Source organism: Anastrepha obliqua, chromosome 4 (genome assembly GCF_027943255.1).
Source record: "Anastrepha obliqua isolate idAnaObli1 chromosome 4, idAnaObli1_1.0, whole genome shotgun sequence".
NCBI lineage: Eukaryota > Metazoa > Arthropoda > Insecta > Diptera > Tephritidae > Anastrepha > Anastrepha obliqua.
The window spans coordinates 94,540,684-94,554,895 of record NC_072895.1 but is presented as its reverse complement, the minus strand read 5'-3'; the positions used below and the strand labels follow the sequence as shown (position 1 = coordinate 94,554,895).

General features: G+C 40.9%; 1 protein-coding gene across 8 annotated transcripts in view; it reads left to right on the top strand.

Annotated features, from left to right (window-relative positions):
- The window catches only part of LOC129244938 (homeobox protein 5), a 177,053-nt gene that overhangs the window by 125,424 nt on the left and 37,417 nt on the right, over window positions 1-14,212 (top strand). The window contains exon 1 of one of the 8 annotated variants that reach the window (XM_054882854.1): window positions 1,516-2,149. The exons of the other annotated variants lie outside the window; for them this stretch is intronic. Within the exon in view, the coding sequence (XP_054738829.1) occupies window positions 1,519-2,149 (631 nt within the window). The 5' untranslated portion in view covers window positions 1,516-1,518. Of the gene's footprint in view, window positions 1-1,515; window positions 2,150-14,212 lie in introns of those variants that run through there. 8 annotated transcript variants of the gene reach the window in all.

The window sequence follows — 14,212 nt, the reverse complement described above, 5'->3', positions numbered from 1 at the left end:
AAAAGGCACCTCTCGTACATAATGTTATGAGAGCTTTGGACATTTTACCGAAAATATTTTGGAAAATATTTCCCTGAGGATTGAACAAAAATGACTAGCACAGACATAAATAGCTACAAGAGCCTTACGAAGCCCACTTCGCTTAGGGCTTCTGGCTGGCGTCGGCTGGAAGAATTGGAAATACCAAAATAATAAGAAATTGGAAAGCACTTCGCTTGGGACTTCTCGCTGGCGTCGGCTAAAAGAGTTGGCTAGAGCAATTGGAAAAATCAAATTGATACGAAATCGGAAATCACATCGCTTGGGACTTCTTACTGGTGTCGGCTAGTAGATGAAACTGTTGCTTTCTTGTAAATTAGAAAAAAGTGCTTTCGAAGTTGTGTCAGGAATATTATATATTTAGAAGGTGTATCCTTTTTTTCGGCACTCACAGTACGAGCATGCAAACGTGTACATATTTGAGAGTAATATAGGATACCCTATAGGAAAGTATATTACTTGTAAACTGGCGTCCAGGAAATGATAACCAGTTCGAGTGCCTGTTCTTCTTCATAGAAAAATAAAGCCATAGAAGTCACGGCCCTCTTGACCTGTGTGCCTTACGTGAGATATCAGCTTTTATGCCAGTGATAGTCGTACAATTTTGGATGAACCCCAATGTCGCACTCTTTTCCACTGCTGTAAATCCAGTGGCTGCTAGAGTGGTTCGTGTGAATAGCTCCAAAACAGGAGTGTTTCCCATGTCCAGTTCAGATGGTTCTCTCTGCAGGAAATGCATATGCATATGGTGCATGTAGATACATAAGAATTTGCGCGCACTCAACTTCTTGAAGACAACATGGAACTTGGAGCTTCGCAACACACTGCGCGCTTCAGCCCATTTGTGGCAGCCCCACATTTGTTAATGAGAAGAGATGAGGAGAGGCAGAGACGGAAACAGAACAGCAACGAAGTAAAACGACATCGCACGTATGTATGTACAAAAGTGTATTTGTATCGAGTACTCGCTGCTGGCGAAGCGTAGCACAGATGGCGCGTGAAGTGCAGCAGCAGTTGCCGCGTCGGAGCAACAGTGGACGCAGTAGCTGGTAATGGCAAAAGTGGCAAGAGCAGAAGCAACGGCGACGCTAGCAGTACCAGCAAGTACTAACTGCTTGATCGCATTTGCCGGTGGTCTTCACTTTATTTACTTCGCAACGCGCAATCAGTCGTGCTTTGTTGTCGAAACCGAAAAGTTGTGCGAACGTGATGAGTGCCTGCGATAAGCTTAACGAAATTTGTGCATCAGCTGCGTGCAAATGAAGCGTGTGAGGCGAAGAATAAAAGGGCCTGAAATAAACAAAAATAATTTGTTTTGATAATTTTAGAGTAAACGTGATTTTTTTTTAAATAAAGTGAAGCAAAAAATTCCAAAAAAGTGTTTGTGCAAACCTATGTGCAAGTCTGCGGTTTTTATTTCCTTGCCGAAGAGATTTTTACACATATTTTCACTGACCAATTTAAAGAATTTGTTTCGAAATGAGCAAGAAAATGTGGAACAAAATTTTTAAATCTTCAAAAACAACCAAAAACGCCAAGCTAACGGCGTCGACTGTGGCCAAGACGAACAAGCGCTGCAGCATTTACGAAGAGTACCAGCAGCTGAATGGGCAAGCTGGGCAGGCAGAGTCTATAAAGAAGCCAAAAAAGTTGCAACCAAGCAAGCAACTAAACGAAGAAGCGCTACACCAGCAAAAAATATTGCAGCAACATGAGGCGAACGCAGCAGGTGATGTTGCAACAAGTAATGCTGCAGAGCCAAGCGCTTCAACAGCAACCAACACTACGGACAAGAATGGCGAATTAGTGCAAGCGCTTACTGGCACGGCTGTTACGCTGCCATTGCCAACGCTAACAAGCCGCGGTAAAGCAGAAGCGGCAGCGTTGGCAGGTGCCAATGACCAGCTAATTGGCAATAAAAATAACTGCAACACAAGCGGCACGGGCGCGATCATCAAACAACAGTCCACATTTGCCAAAGTGGTGAGCAGCTTTACGCTCAAGCGCAGCAACAATGCTGGCACGCAAAAACAACAAGAAAAGCAGCAACAAGCTAAGCTGAACCAAAAGGGAAACGGAAATGTCAATGCTGCGGGCAAATTGCCAAAGAGTGAGTTTTTTCAGCATGCCACGCCTACTAACCAGCAACAGCAACAGCAGCAGCAGCAGTCTAGCAGTCATGCGTTGCAGCAGCGCCAACAGCAGCAAGCACAACAAGCAAAAGGCGGCGACAAAGAAGAAGAAGAAGTGCACGCAAGTGTAAAACAACAGCAAAAGCAACAACAACAAGAGAAGCGCTCCTCACAAGTACTAATTGTTATAAAGCAAATAGTGACGACCATGCCAAAAATGGTGTCTGCAACAGCAGCGACAACCACAACAATAAAAACAGTGCAGCAGGTTGTTGGCGACAGCAACAGCTGCATTGCTGCCGTTGTCACTGGCACTGCACCTGCCCTCGACGGCCATGACAGCGCCGTCAATCAAGTGCATTCAAGTGCAACGCATGACAATGTTTTCATTTTGGGTGCTAGCACTGCTACAACAACAACAACTGCTACCAGTTACTCAACTCCCACTACTACTACCACTTTTACTACTACTACCACCACTACCACTACTAACACGCGCATGCCAGCCAACGCAGCGCATGTCGAAAAAAGTAAATTATTGCCCTAATAAACATACGCATACATACGCACACACGCACAGTAACACGCACACAAGCAATAATTGCACTGCACGTACAGCCATTCATTCAGCCATCAAACACCTTAGGCCATTGATCGATTGTTCGATAAAATCATTCACATTTGCATTGCACGTCAAGTCATTTGCTAACTAACTGCATCATGGGCCGAAACACGCTTTTTTGACATGAAATCGAAGCAACCTTTTACGTCTGAGCAATCGCTTACATTTAAACATTTGGATTAGGTGGGGCCCCTGTATTATCACCTGGTTATATGCAGCTTCTGTTCTGAAAGTAACCAGAATTTGTCCATAGAAAGTAAAAAGTTGAATTATTAATTTATATTTATTTTATTGCCTTCAAAGTAAACTTTGTGTAAACTCGCATTCCAATGCTTTTTCGCGTTTTCAAAATACCTTTCAGCCGACCTTGAAATCGCCTTCAGCTCTTCCTGCGAATTCCTGTTAACGAATACCTACTTGAGTGGATATCCATGGGTAGAGTTATACAGTCTCAACCGAGATCCAATTAACCGAGATCAAATGACAACGCTCAACTCCGTGCCATCTGGTAACCAGTAAGAGTTCATTGGTCTCCGAAGTTTGTTTGGTACTCCTTTTGAAAAACTAACTACTCCATCGTATCGCTGCGGACCGTTAAAAATCAGTTTAGCGCCAAATTTTACTAGACGCCCCACAGGCTAGTGCTGTGATGGCTCTCGTCCCTGTGAGCTAAGAATATATATCTAGACAAGAATTTGCAGTTAGTTGTCTTTCTGTACCACTAACAAAACTTGACTGTTTGAGGATACACTTTGATCTGATGAATTGGCAAACTGCGGTTCCGTGGAGTGTCCAATTAAATCGAAGCCTATTTGAGAGCCAATTATAGCAGGCACAGTTGAGTACATCAGGGCTCTTCGTAATAAATCTCATGAAATCTATTAGTGCAGTACTCACACCAAGTGTTTCCTAACAAAATTTCTTCCCAGACGGAGGAAGAGTAAGCTACGAGCCCTGATGGGGTTAATTACGGGGCGCGATTAATAGGGACGAGATTTGATCACCATATGCACCATCGTCAATCCACTGTATACATCTTGTTTGAAGGATGAAAATAGTACAGAGCATTTTCTCTGTGTGGGTGAGGTAGAGTCCAAAATGCCTTCGCACGTACAGCGACCTTTCGCAGCTGCGTCGAATGGTGTAGCCAATAAAACAATCCCCCCTCCTCTTCTGGGGAGTTCCCTTGCCGGAACTACTTTTTACATTACTTCGGGAAGGCCCAGAACGGCCCAATACTATTCACCCACGTCTGCGTCCAACATATTTGTAGCCAGATTCATGCTATAGGCTCGTCTTCTAATGTCTCTATGCCCTCATACCAATGGTATGTAGGGCATGCTCCCAGGTTCCTCTCACATGGCCGTTTGGAGATTACACGCTATCGATAGTTTCTTTGACAAAATGCTAAAATTCTTAAAAAAAAACGAGAAGTTTGCTTGGGAGTAATGAATACCGACTCAAGCTGTCCCTCCGTATATATACTTTAAATGCCATCTCTTCGTCTAAAGTGCAATGGGAAATATTGCTTGAATAATTTGGAAAATAAAAATTAAAAAATTCCGTCCATGCACAATTCCATTCCATGCTCTTTTTTGCCCATAGTGCCTTACTGGTTCATCCTCATCCCACACAACCAGCGGGCGATAGTTGCCAATCACTACTTTGTCAAATTACTTTTCCTCCAAACTATTTCATGTAACACTGACATGGCTGCAGATGAACAAAACTGATGTTACCTGTCGTGTCCGACCGACTGTCTCAGATCCCCCTGTCATTAAGCAGAAGAGACTATAGGCAGCTGGTTTTACTGATGACGGGTCACTTTCTATGGGCGAAGCGCATGGAAAAGGTAGGCATCTCAGACAGTGCACTCTGCCCAGCATGTGGAGATGAGGACAAGACGGCGAACCACTTTCTGTGCGTCTGCCCGGCCTTCGCTCGAATCAGGTTTGAGGTCTTTGGCACTGATATGTTAAGCGACCTCCTTAGCTCCTTGGCACCACAAGATCTACTCAGATTTCTTCGTAGGTCGAGTAGATTTAAAGGAAATTAAAAAGGGAATCTGAGTACAGTACAATGGACTTAATTGTGTCTGAGTGCTGTACTTGCTGGTATGTCCCGGTAAAAAAAAAAACACTGACACATGACACATAAGCCCCACTGTACACTAAACGTGTTTATTAACATTAATTACTTTTACTGGATTTGGCTTGCTCTGACAGCCATTGAAGGTATTTATTTTCTTGATTGCCCTTTTTGCGATTATTTCACTTCCTCACTGCCGCAAAAAATATCTCAAAACTACTTCGAAAACCTCTGAAAATATTTACGTACGAGTACATACTCGTACCGTAATTAAACAACACCAACAACTATATTTGGTGGAGAGCTTTGGAGCAACTGTTTTATTTCATATTATCTAGTAATTAACTCTAATGGATTACAAAAACAAAAACTGGTATTACAACGAAAAAGGTATTAATCCACTAAACACAGAAGCCGTAGTTATTTGGCGCAAATGACTTGCGGAAATTATTCGGATAGATGAACGCTTTTTATGGCATTTTGAACGCTTATTTATATAAACACCGTTATATCATTTAAATCTATGTAAATAAGTGACTTTCAAAAGCAATTGACGCTATGGACTTGCTGTGATAATTCTCGCTATTATACAAATTTAGTTGTGTAAAATTTAAGTACAAACGAAGACTTTTGAAAATCAACCAAAAAGGGAAAGTTAACTTGAAGTGGGAAATATTACATCACGGAGTTTAGTCGAAAGAGGTTTAGAGAGGACCAAGTTGAGTAGGATAGGACAGTTCCGGTGGTATCACAAGGGGCCTCTAACTGGCCTAGGTGCGTCGTAGGACAGCCACTTCACCTAACCTAACCTAACCTTAGTCGAAAGCTACACTTAGACTTGGAGAGCTCAAGTTGATTTCATATGGTTGAAACTCATTTTACGCCGTTTCATTTCGATCAAACTGAATTACCTTTGCTATGTTTCATTTAATAAGGCGAAGAAAGCCATATACGTCCACTCAAACTTAGTTTAGATAAGTAGAAGAGTAGACAGCAAGCCGCCTAATAATTACGATCAGAATCCCTCTACTCTAACGCACTTCTTCGTTTACAGGTCTTCACCGTTCCACGTATCAATTGGAAACCTCGCAAAGATCTTTGGCGAGCTGCCATTTTGGTCGTGTGAATCCAGGTACGGTAATCGTAGAGAGCTCAATCGAGTACTGATAAAAGCTTCTCAGGGATACATTAAGTGATCTCCTGTTTCCTACTGTTACTTGCTTTTCATTGCATAACTCGCACGGGCCAAAATGTCCTAAGCACAAATTTTGGAAATTACTTTGTGATAGCCAATAAGAAAGCCTGCGACGGCTCTGCCGTTACGACTTGTACGGTTAAGAAGTGTCGTTAAGCAGCTTGCTGCTATTTTCTGAATGACGGCCTTGGCTTATCTAATAACTTCAGTATTTGTCTAGCAATGCTGCGCCCCCTTATTCAATCTGCGGAAATGTTTCGCCTAGTGAGGCTCCAGAACAGTCCGAAGAAGGGTTCTAAATCCCTGGTTTGACATTTTTTTTAACAGGGATATATAAGCACTGCCTTTGTAACCACTGTAAGCGGGTACCCATATAAGATTTACCCTATTTGTTGATATGATCTCTACATATTAATAGTTGAAGACAGGCCCACCCACACAAGTTTGTTGTAATTGTAAATGCTTTTAATGCCAGAAGCATCTCTTTGTTACCGAGTATTGGTAGATTTGCTTGTAGAACACCGCTGCATCTGACATCTGAAAATTAGCCTTCCACGTTGCACACAATATCTTCCTGCCTGGATGCCACGGTCGATCTTGGAGCCAGTCATATTCCAAATATGAACGGGGAATACATCATTCTTTGTAGCAATCGCATGAGCTCAGGACACGCGCTGACTAATTTCAGATGCCGTTTCATGGGACTGTCGTCCTATCATATCACAGAAGCAATGGCTTCTCGCCTATGAATCTTATAAACCGCTATAGCAATCTTAGAGAGTTGTTATTGATTGGAAAGTAGGGAGCATTGCAAAAAAACTTTTTATTTTTATGTTTCATTTCTGAAGCATGGATCGAAGGTGCATTGGAGTCGCTTGAGATTAGTCGCAGTAACGATAAGAGTCCGTAGACCAAATCCCGTTCATGTGCAGATGACTTAGCAGTCTGTAGTGGCCTGTGAGAATGCCCGTTAGTAGGGTTTTTCAAACCTCTTTTGGTTGTACTTTCACAATATGGATTTCGCCTGACGTAGCCCCATAGCTTGGTGCCAGCAAGCCTTCCTTAGCCCCAGCTCTTCACTTTTTGTATACTTAAATCAAGAAAAAACCAAGAATTTAAACTCGAAAGAACGGGAATCTCGAATTTTCTTATTAAAATTATTAATTGCTATCGCACCGATCACTGGGCGCATAGTGCCAGAATTTTCTTATAGGGTGTAGAAAATTCTCGTTTAAAGAATTTTTTTTAACCGAAGAAAAGTCTTATTCAAACATTTTTTTTAGACGAAACTTTTCTTATTTAAATGTTTTTTTTTTAACCGATACTTATTATTTCAAGATCATTTCGATTACTCTAGAATTATGTCTTCGAATTCTTCAAAACAATTTTTTTTTTCTTAACATTAGAGCAATGCATTTCCAAATTGACATCGCTTCAATCTAGGTTGAAATGGTCCGCCTGGTCATTGCTATTGTAATTGAGGCTAGAAAAGAGAGGCTAGATATTTTATGGGCATCCAACAGACCTTTTGGACTACGGTTGAGCATTCAATGAAGTTCAGGTGGGTTTAGCCATTACAAAAAATGTGTATATAATTAAAAGCTGGAGTCTGTCAACTTCACCAACGGCGAATCTATTAAAGGTGGTGTCGGTAAATCAGATTTGAAATCAGAGATTGGTTTTTTATCCTCTTTCGCCGTATTCGTGTGGATGTCAGCTCAGAATGAAACAAAGCGAATTCATTCTTTGTTTGCTACTTTGACAATACTCTGCTTTGACAATTAAACGCACAAAACATTGTTGTTGGTCTAGTGCCACCACCTTGAACGAATGCGGCTTGACTTCACCGTTTTTTTGTTTTTAGAAATTCTTCATGTATAATAAACGGTTTTCCAATAAGAGGTGTTATTTTTGATATTAAAAAAAATGCTATTTTTTAATATAAATGATCGGATGTTTATTTCGTTTTAAAGAGGAAGCTATGCCGTTAATAGTGGAAAATATTGGAGGTTGAATTAGTCTTAAAGGTTTTTTTCGAAGATTTGGGGCTTTATTGTGAAAAAACGGTACAAAATATTTTATTCGAAGTATTGGCCATCGCTAGCTACAACTTTCGCCCATCTATCGGGCAATTTCCGGATGCCGTTTCTCCAAAATTCTGGCCGCTGCTTGGCTATCCATGACTCAACCCATATTTTGGTAGCCTCGTACGAGGAGAACCGCTGGTCCGCCAAATCGAGACTCATATGCCGGAACAAATGATAATCGGAGGGAGCTATGTCTGCACTATACGGCGGGTGGGGTAACACTTCCCAGCCAAGCGTTCCAAGGTATTTTTTGACAGGTTGAGCAACATGCGGCCGAGCGTTGTCATGTTGCAAAATAACCTTGTCGTGCCTTTTTACCGTTTCCGGCCGTTTTTCTTTCAATGCCCGGCTTAAACGCATTAATTGCAGTCGGTAACGATCCCCCGTGATTGTTTCGCCCGGTTGGAGCAGCTCAAAATATACGACGCCGACCTGATCCCACCAAATGCAGAGCATGATTTTCTTGCCGTGAATATTCTGCTTGGCCGTCGACGTTGATGCGTGGCCGGACAAACCCCATGATTTTTTGCGTTTTGGGTTATCGTAGTGGATCCATTTTTCGTCACCAGTCACCACCCGATGCAAAAAACCCTTCCGATTTTGTCGCTCGATCAGCAATTCGCACGTAAAAAATCGCCGTTCGACGTCGCGCAGCTTCAACTCGTACGGGACCCAATGTCCTTGCTTTTGGATCATTCCCATCGCTTTTAGACGCTTGCAAACGGTTGATTTATCAACGCCCAATGATTCAGCAAGCTCTTCTTGGGTTTGGCACGAGTCCTCGTTTACCAATTCCCCCAATTCCGCGTCCTCGAACTTTTTGGGCTGGCCAAGACGCTCCTTGTCTTCGGTGTGAAAATCACCACTTTTGAATCGTCGAAACCAGTACTCACATGTTGAAATCGACGGAGTATGGTCTGGGTAGGCCTCCTGCAGCAATTCACGGGCTTGGGCTGTATTTTTTTCAAATTGAAGCAGAAAAGCAAAGCTTCCCGCAAATTGCGTTTCGACGGCACGAAAGTTGACATACTCGGAGCACGAAAACACTGCGTTGTTTATACTTCAGCGAAATGACAGATACTGATAAACAAAGCCTAGGGATGAGGCTTTGTCATGAATATATATTCAGTATTGCCAACGCGATAAAGTGATAAATAGCGACATCTGTGTGTCACCTTTAAAACTAATTCAACCTCCTAATAACAGCAGGCAAATGACCACCACGACCACGATTACAGGACAATATCCTTTTCTTGAAATTTTCCACAACCGAATTGCTAAGTGCCTGCCCTATGTCCTCGCTAGCCTCACGAATTCCATCTTTGAAGTCTTGAATCGACCCTGGGCTGTTGGCGTAGACCTTCCCTTTCACGTGGTCCCAAAGAAAAAGTCACAAGGTGTTAAATCACAAGATCTCGATGGCCAATTGTGATCAACTCTTCGAGAGATAACACGATCCGGAAACTTTTCCCGTAAAGGATCAATGGTTTCGTGGCTTTTGTAGCACGTAGCGCCGTCTTGTAGAAAATAAACGTTGTCCAGACAATACCATCCAATTCCGACCATAAAAAATTGTTAATCATCTCTCCTGTTTAACACCTAACACCTGTTATTGGAAAACCCTTAATTTTTTATAAATATTTTCACATATTTTCCCGCTCAGACTGGTCGAAAGCCAATCACTGATATCTCTATTGTATTTATTTTTAATTTGTTTTGAGGAATCGCCTAAAATACATACTTTTCACATATCTCTCAAAAGTCTTATTGGTCCCTCTAAGTTGGACTTAACCTAACATTTTTGTAGTCTCTCATATGGAACGTAAGGTTAAATGAGAATTTTTAAGATCTACAGAAAAAAGTGTTTCCTATCTTACGCTTTCGTACTACATAACAATTGATATATTCGCCTTCATTCGTAATTTTGTAATACATCATTCCATTTTCGTAGTTCAAAAAGGGCAACAAAGCAGCTGATAACACAAAAGCGTCAGCGGCTGAAGTGCGATTTCGCAGCACGAGTACAGACTCGTATTTAACCTTGTTGCAGCGTTTGTGTCAACAATTATCAGTTGTTAGTTAATTAGAAGCCATAATTTTAAAAATTACAAAAAATTCAAGCAAAGCAGCTGCAAAGGTTTCATTTTACTTGCCTTCCTGAGTGCATAAAAGCCAAGACACATTTTAACATATGATGAGGTAGTGTTAATAGATATCACAAAAATTTGTTACACAACATAAAATAAATGAAGGAGGGTATCTCTGCATTTTTCCCCTTGTTCACTCCTCTCGGGAGCATAGGGCCTCGACAAGACTTGTTTTGCGTTGGTTTCGTTAATCTATTAGATTTCTGACAGGGTAGGTGCATATCTAAAAAAACATTAGTTGAGTTATGACGTTCTTGCACCAAACAAGTGGTATGTATTTATGTATGTATATAGATAACTGTAGGTGTGCTTACTGATGCAGGTATATACAAGGTGGCGCAAAATTAATCATCCAATTTTGCTGTTGAATAACTTTTTTATTAAAAAAAAACAAATGATTTGATTTTAAGTTATGGATATCTAAAGGTCTCTCTCACTCGCCGTAACAAAAACTACGATAAATATCTTCCCGGCATGCTCGGTTGCTCAGTAAATGCTCTGGAATGCCTGGCAACTCTAAATGATATTAGCACCGTCTTCAAGGCCAGTCGTATATGGCTTCCGAGACATTGAGATATTGAAGGAAATTGCAAAGGCGATGAGCCAGCCAGAGAGGGTATGGGACTTTTACCGCCAAAAATGTTCAGAAAAATTCGAGTCAGAGAGGCTTTTTTTTGACATTTTGGGATTGTTTTACATCCAATTTCCAACCAATTGCGAACCGATGCTCCAGTGCTTGAAATCACAGGCAATACTGGAATTCATATGGCAACTTGTAAATTGAGGATAAAAAATAATATTCTTCAGAAGGCCACCAGATCATGGAGAGAAGAAAATACTTATGTTACAACCAGCTAATTTGGCCCCAAATAGATAAGAGAAGATGAGGAGAATTGCTTAGCCCCTCAAGAAAGAACATCTCGAAGGTCGTGGCTTGTGTCTGGTGTCTTCTGGTCTCCAGCGAAAAAAAAATCGATTTTTTTTTTTGCATAATTTTGTTGTATGTGTATGCGAGAATACGCCACAGAAAGGATTTTTTGAAAATCGCATTTTTTCACATTTTTCTGGGCACCGAAGTGTACCCTCCTCCGGCCGTTTTTATCATAAACTTTATCTTTAAACGCGTTTCCCCGAAAATCGTGTTTTTTAAGCATTTTGGTCACACTTTTCATAGTAGTTATACTCCGATTTCAATGGTTTTGGTCTTAAAAGGTTCGGAAAACTTACCGCTAAGTTTCCCCGTGTACGATTTTTGAAATTTTTTTTCATTCCATTTTTATAACCTTTTAAAGTTCAAAAAATGAGCAAAAAAAATTTTTTTTGCAAATTGTTGCATAACTTTTGAAAAAAAATTAAAAAAAAAATCTGTCACGGGAAAACTTAACCAGGGTAACTCTGAAGACAACGCATATCTAATTTTTGCTTTCTGATTACCCAGGTGGAAAAACCGTGACCAAAATGGAGACCTGTTTCGTTTGGAGGTGGACGTCTTCAGCGCCATTTCAAGGTCGCGGGTGTTAATTTTTTTCAAAGTCAAAACAATTTTTTAAAACCCAAGACATGTACCTTTAAAATAAAAAAAATTTTTTTTTTAAATATTCACAACCCTAGCAGATGTATAAATTTTATCCGAAGCCTCTGCCGGTAATAAACCATTCAAGCCGGTTCAATCACCAACTAACGACTTTTTATTTTGAAAGAAGAGGTGGTGGAGTTAAAGAGCTAAATGAGAAAGGGGGTAGGTTAGGTTAGGTTGCGGTGGCAGTCGGTCCATATGACCAACTCACTTAGACCTCACAGGTCCGTTGAGATACTACTGTGCGACACGGGAACCTTGTTTATTTGCTTTCGTGAAACCATTTTGAGGCTCTTATGAAGCGAAGGATTGGTCTAATCCCCGCGCCAGATAGTTCTGTAAGAGAATTGAAAAAGTGTTTACCTAGACAACCTGCTCTGATTTTAGCTAAGGCTGGACAATTGCAAAGGAAGTGATCTACTGTTTCTTCCTCTTCTTCATCTCTGCAGCTTCTACAATATTCATGGGAGAATACTCCTAGTCTCAAGGAATGCCTTCCAAATAGCCAGTGGCCTTCGAGATATCTTCTCTTGTGAGGCTAAGCAATTCCTTTGTTCTTTTCTTGTTAATTTGCGGCCATAGTAGCCTGGCTGTTACGCATGTATCTTCGTCTTCCCATGACTTATTGACCTCTTGGATAATGTTGTTTTTTACTATTAATTTACTCGTGGCCAAAGGTATTCCAATGGTACTTTTATCACTGAGCAATTGAAGGGCAGTATCTGGCTAGCTCATCAGCTTTACAGTTTTCCCTCAATAAGGGGGTAAGATCAATTAATATTTCTTTCGACGCTTTATACTCGTACACGTGAAAGGGTAGGCATCATGTGAGAAGGCGAGAGCGATTACCATTAACCTCAGCCTGCTCTCCTTCTACCGAAATGAGGTCGCTCAAAAGGGTATCATAAAAGATAAGCCTAACTATATAATGGGTGATCAATTAAGAGGAGTTTTTTTCATTTGCGTTTTTTTTACAGATCGCGCGCGAGTTGTAGCAAACTGTCATCGTGAATTTGTTGAACAGCGTTTGGCATTTCATCATGGAAAGACTCACACCGCAACAACGTCTACAAATTGTTCAACTGTATTATGAAAATCAGCGTTCTGTGCCATACAGCTCGTGAAACAATGACTTTATTGAGAAGTCATTTCGGAGAGCAGCTGATTTCACGTTTAGGACCTGTGAGTTGGCCACCAAGATCTTTTGATATCACACCTTTGGACTTTTTTCTTTGGGGATTCGTGAAGTCCAAGGTCTATGCTGATAAACCAGCTACGATTGAAGCTCTGGAAGCCAACATTACGCGTGTTATTCACGACATACCAGTCGAATGATTGAAAATTGGACCTTCAGAATGGACCACCTTAAGCGTAATTGCGGCCAACATTTGAATGAAGTCATATTAAAAAAGTAAATGTCAAAGAATGTCCTTTCCAATGGTAAATAAAGGTTTTGAACATAATTTACATTTTTGTTTTTTTTTAACTATTGAAAAAAGCACCTCATGATTGATCACCCTATATATACACAATATATATTGGCGCGTAAACCCCTTTTTGGGTGTTTGGCCAGTTTCAAGCCGACTCCGAACGGCAGATATTTTTTATGAGGAACTTTTTCGTGGCAAAAATACTCTCGGAGATTTGCCATTGCCTGCCGAGAGGCGACCGCTATTAGAAAAATGTTTTTCTTCATTTTGGTGTTTCACCGCAATTCGAACCTACGTTCTCCCTGTGAATTCCGAATGATAGTCACGCCACAACCCATTCGGCTACGACGGCCGCCTAAGCCTAACTACAAAAGTGTCAAATGTTTCATAAGCCTGTTGAGAATCGTAGTTTTAAGATATAGTCGCAAGTCGCGAGTTAGAGTCTTTTAAGATATTAATGTTTTTTTTTTTGTTGATTTAGTATTTCTTCATTGCTTTGCAACATTTGTTTTTATTGATTCCACGATACAGTTATTTTACATGCCCTCAAAAAATAGGGAAACAATTCAAGCGTATCTTTGCATAATCCCATAACATTTTTATAACCCATTTGACCAATTTTTTCCATTCTGCAGAAATCTCTTTTCATTTACATACTCACATACGTTTGTATTTGTGTATGTAAGCCTGTCATACCAGCGCATTATGGCCCTGCCATTACGGCCACTTGACACTGCCACCGCAGATTCTGTGCGAGTTTTAATGGACGAGTACTTTTGACATTTCGCAAGCATACATTTTATGTTCCGCACAACCAGTCACAGTTTGAATGCGAAGTTATGCGGAATTGTGTGCCGGTTAACTGCAAACAAGCAATGCACGGAGCACTTGCCCAT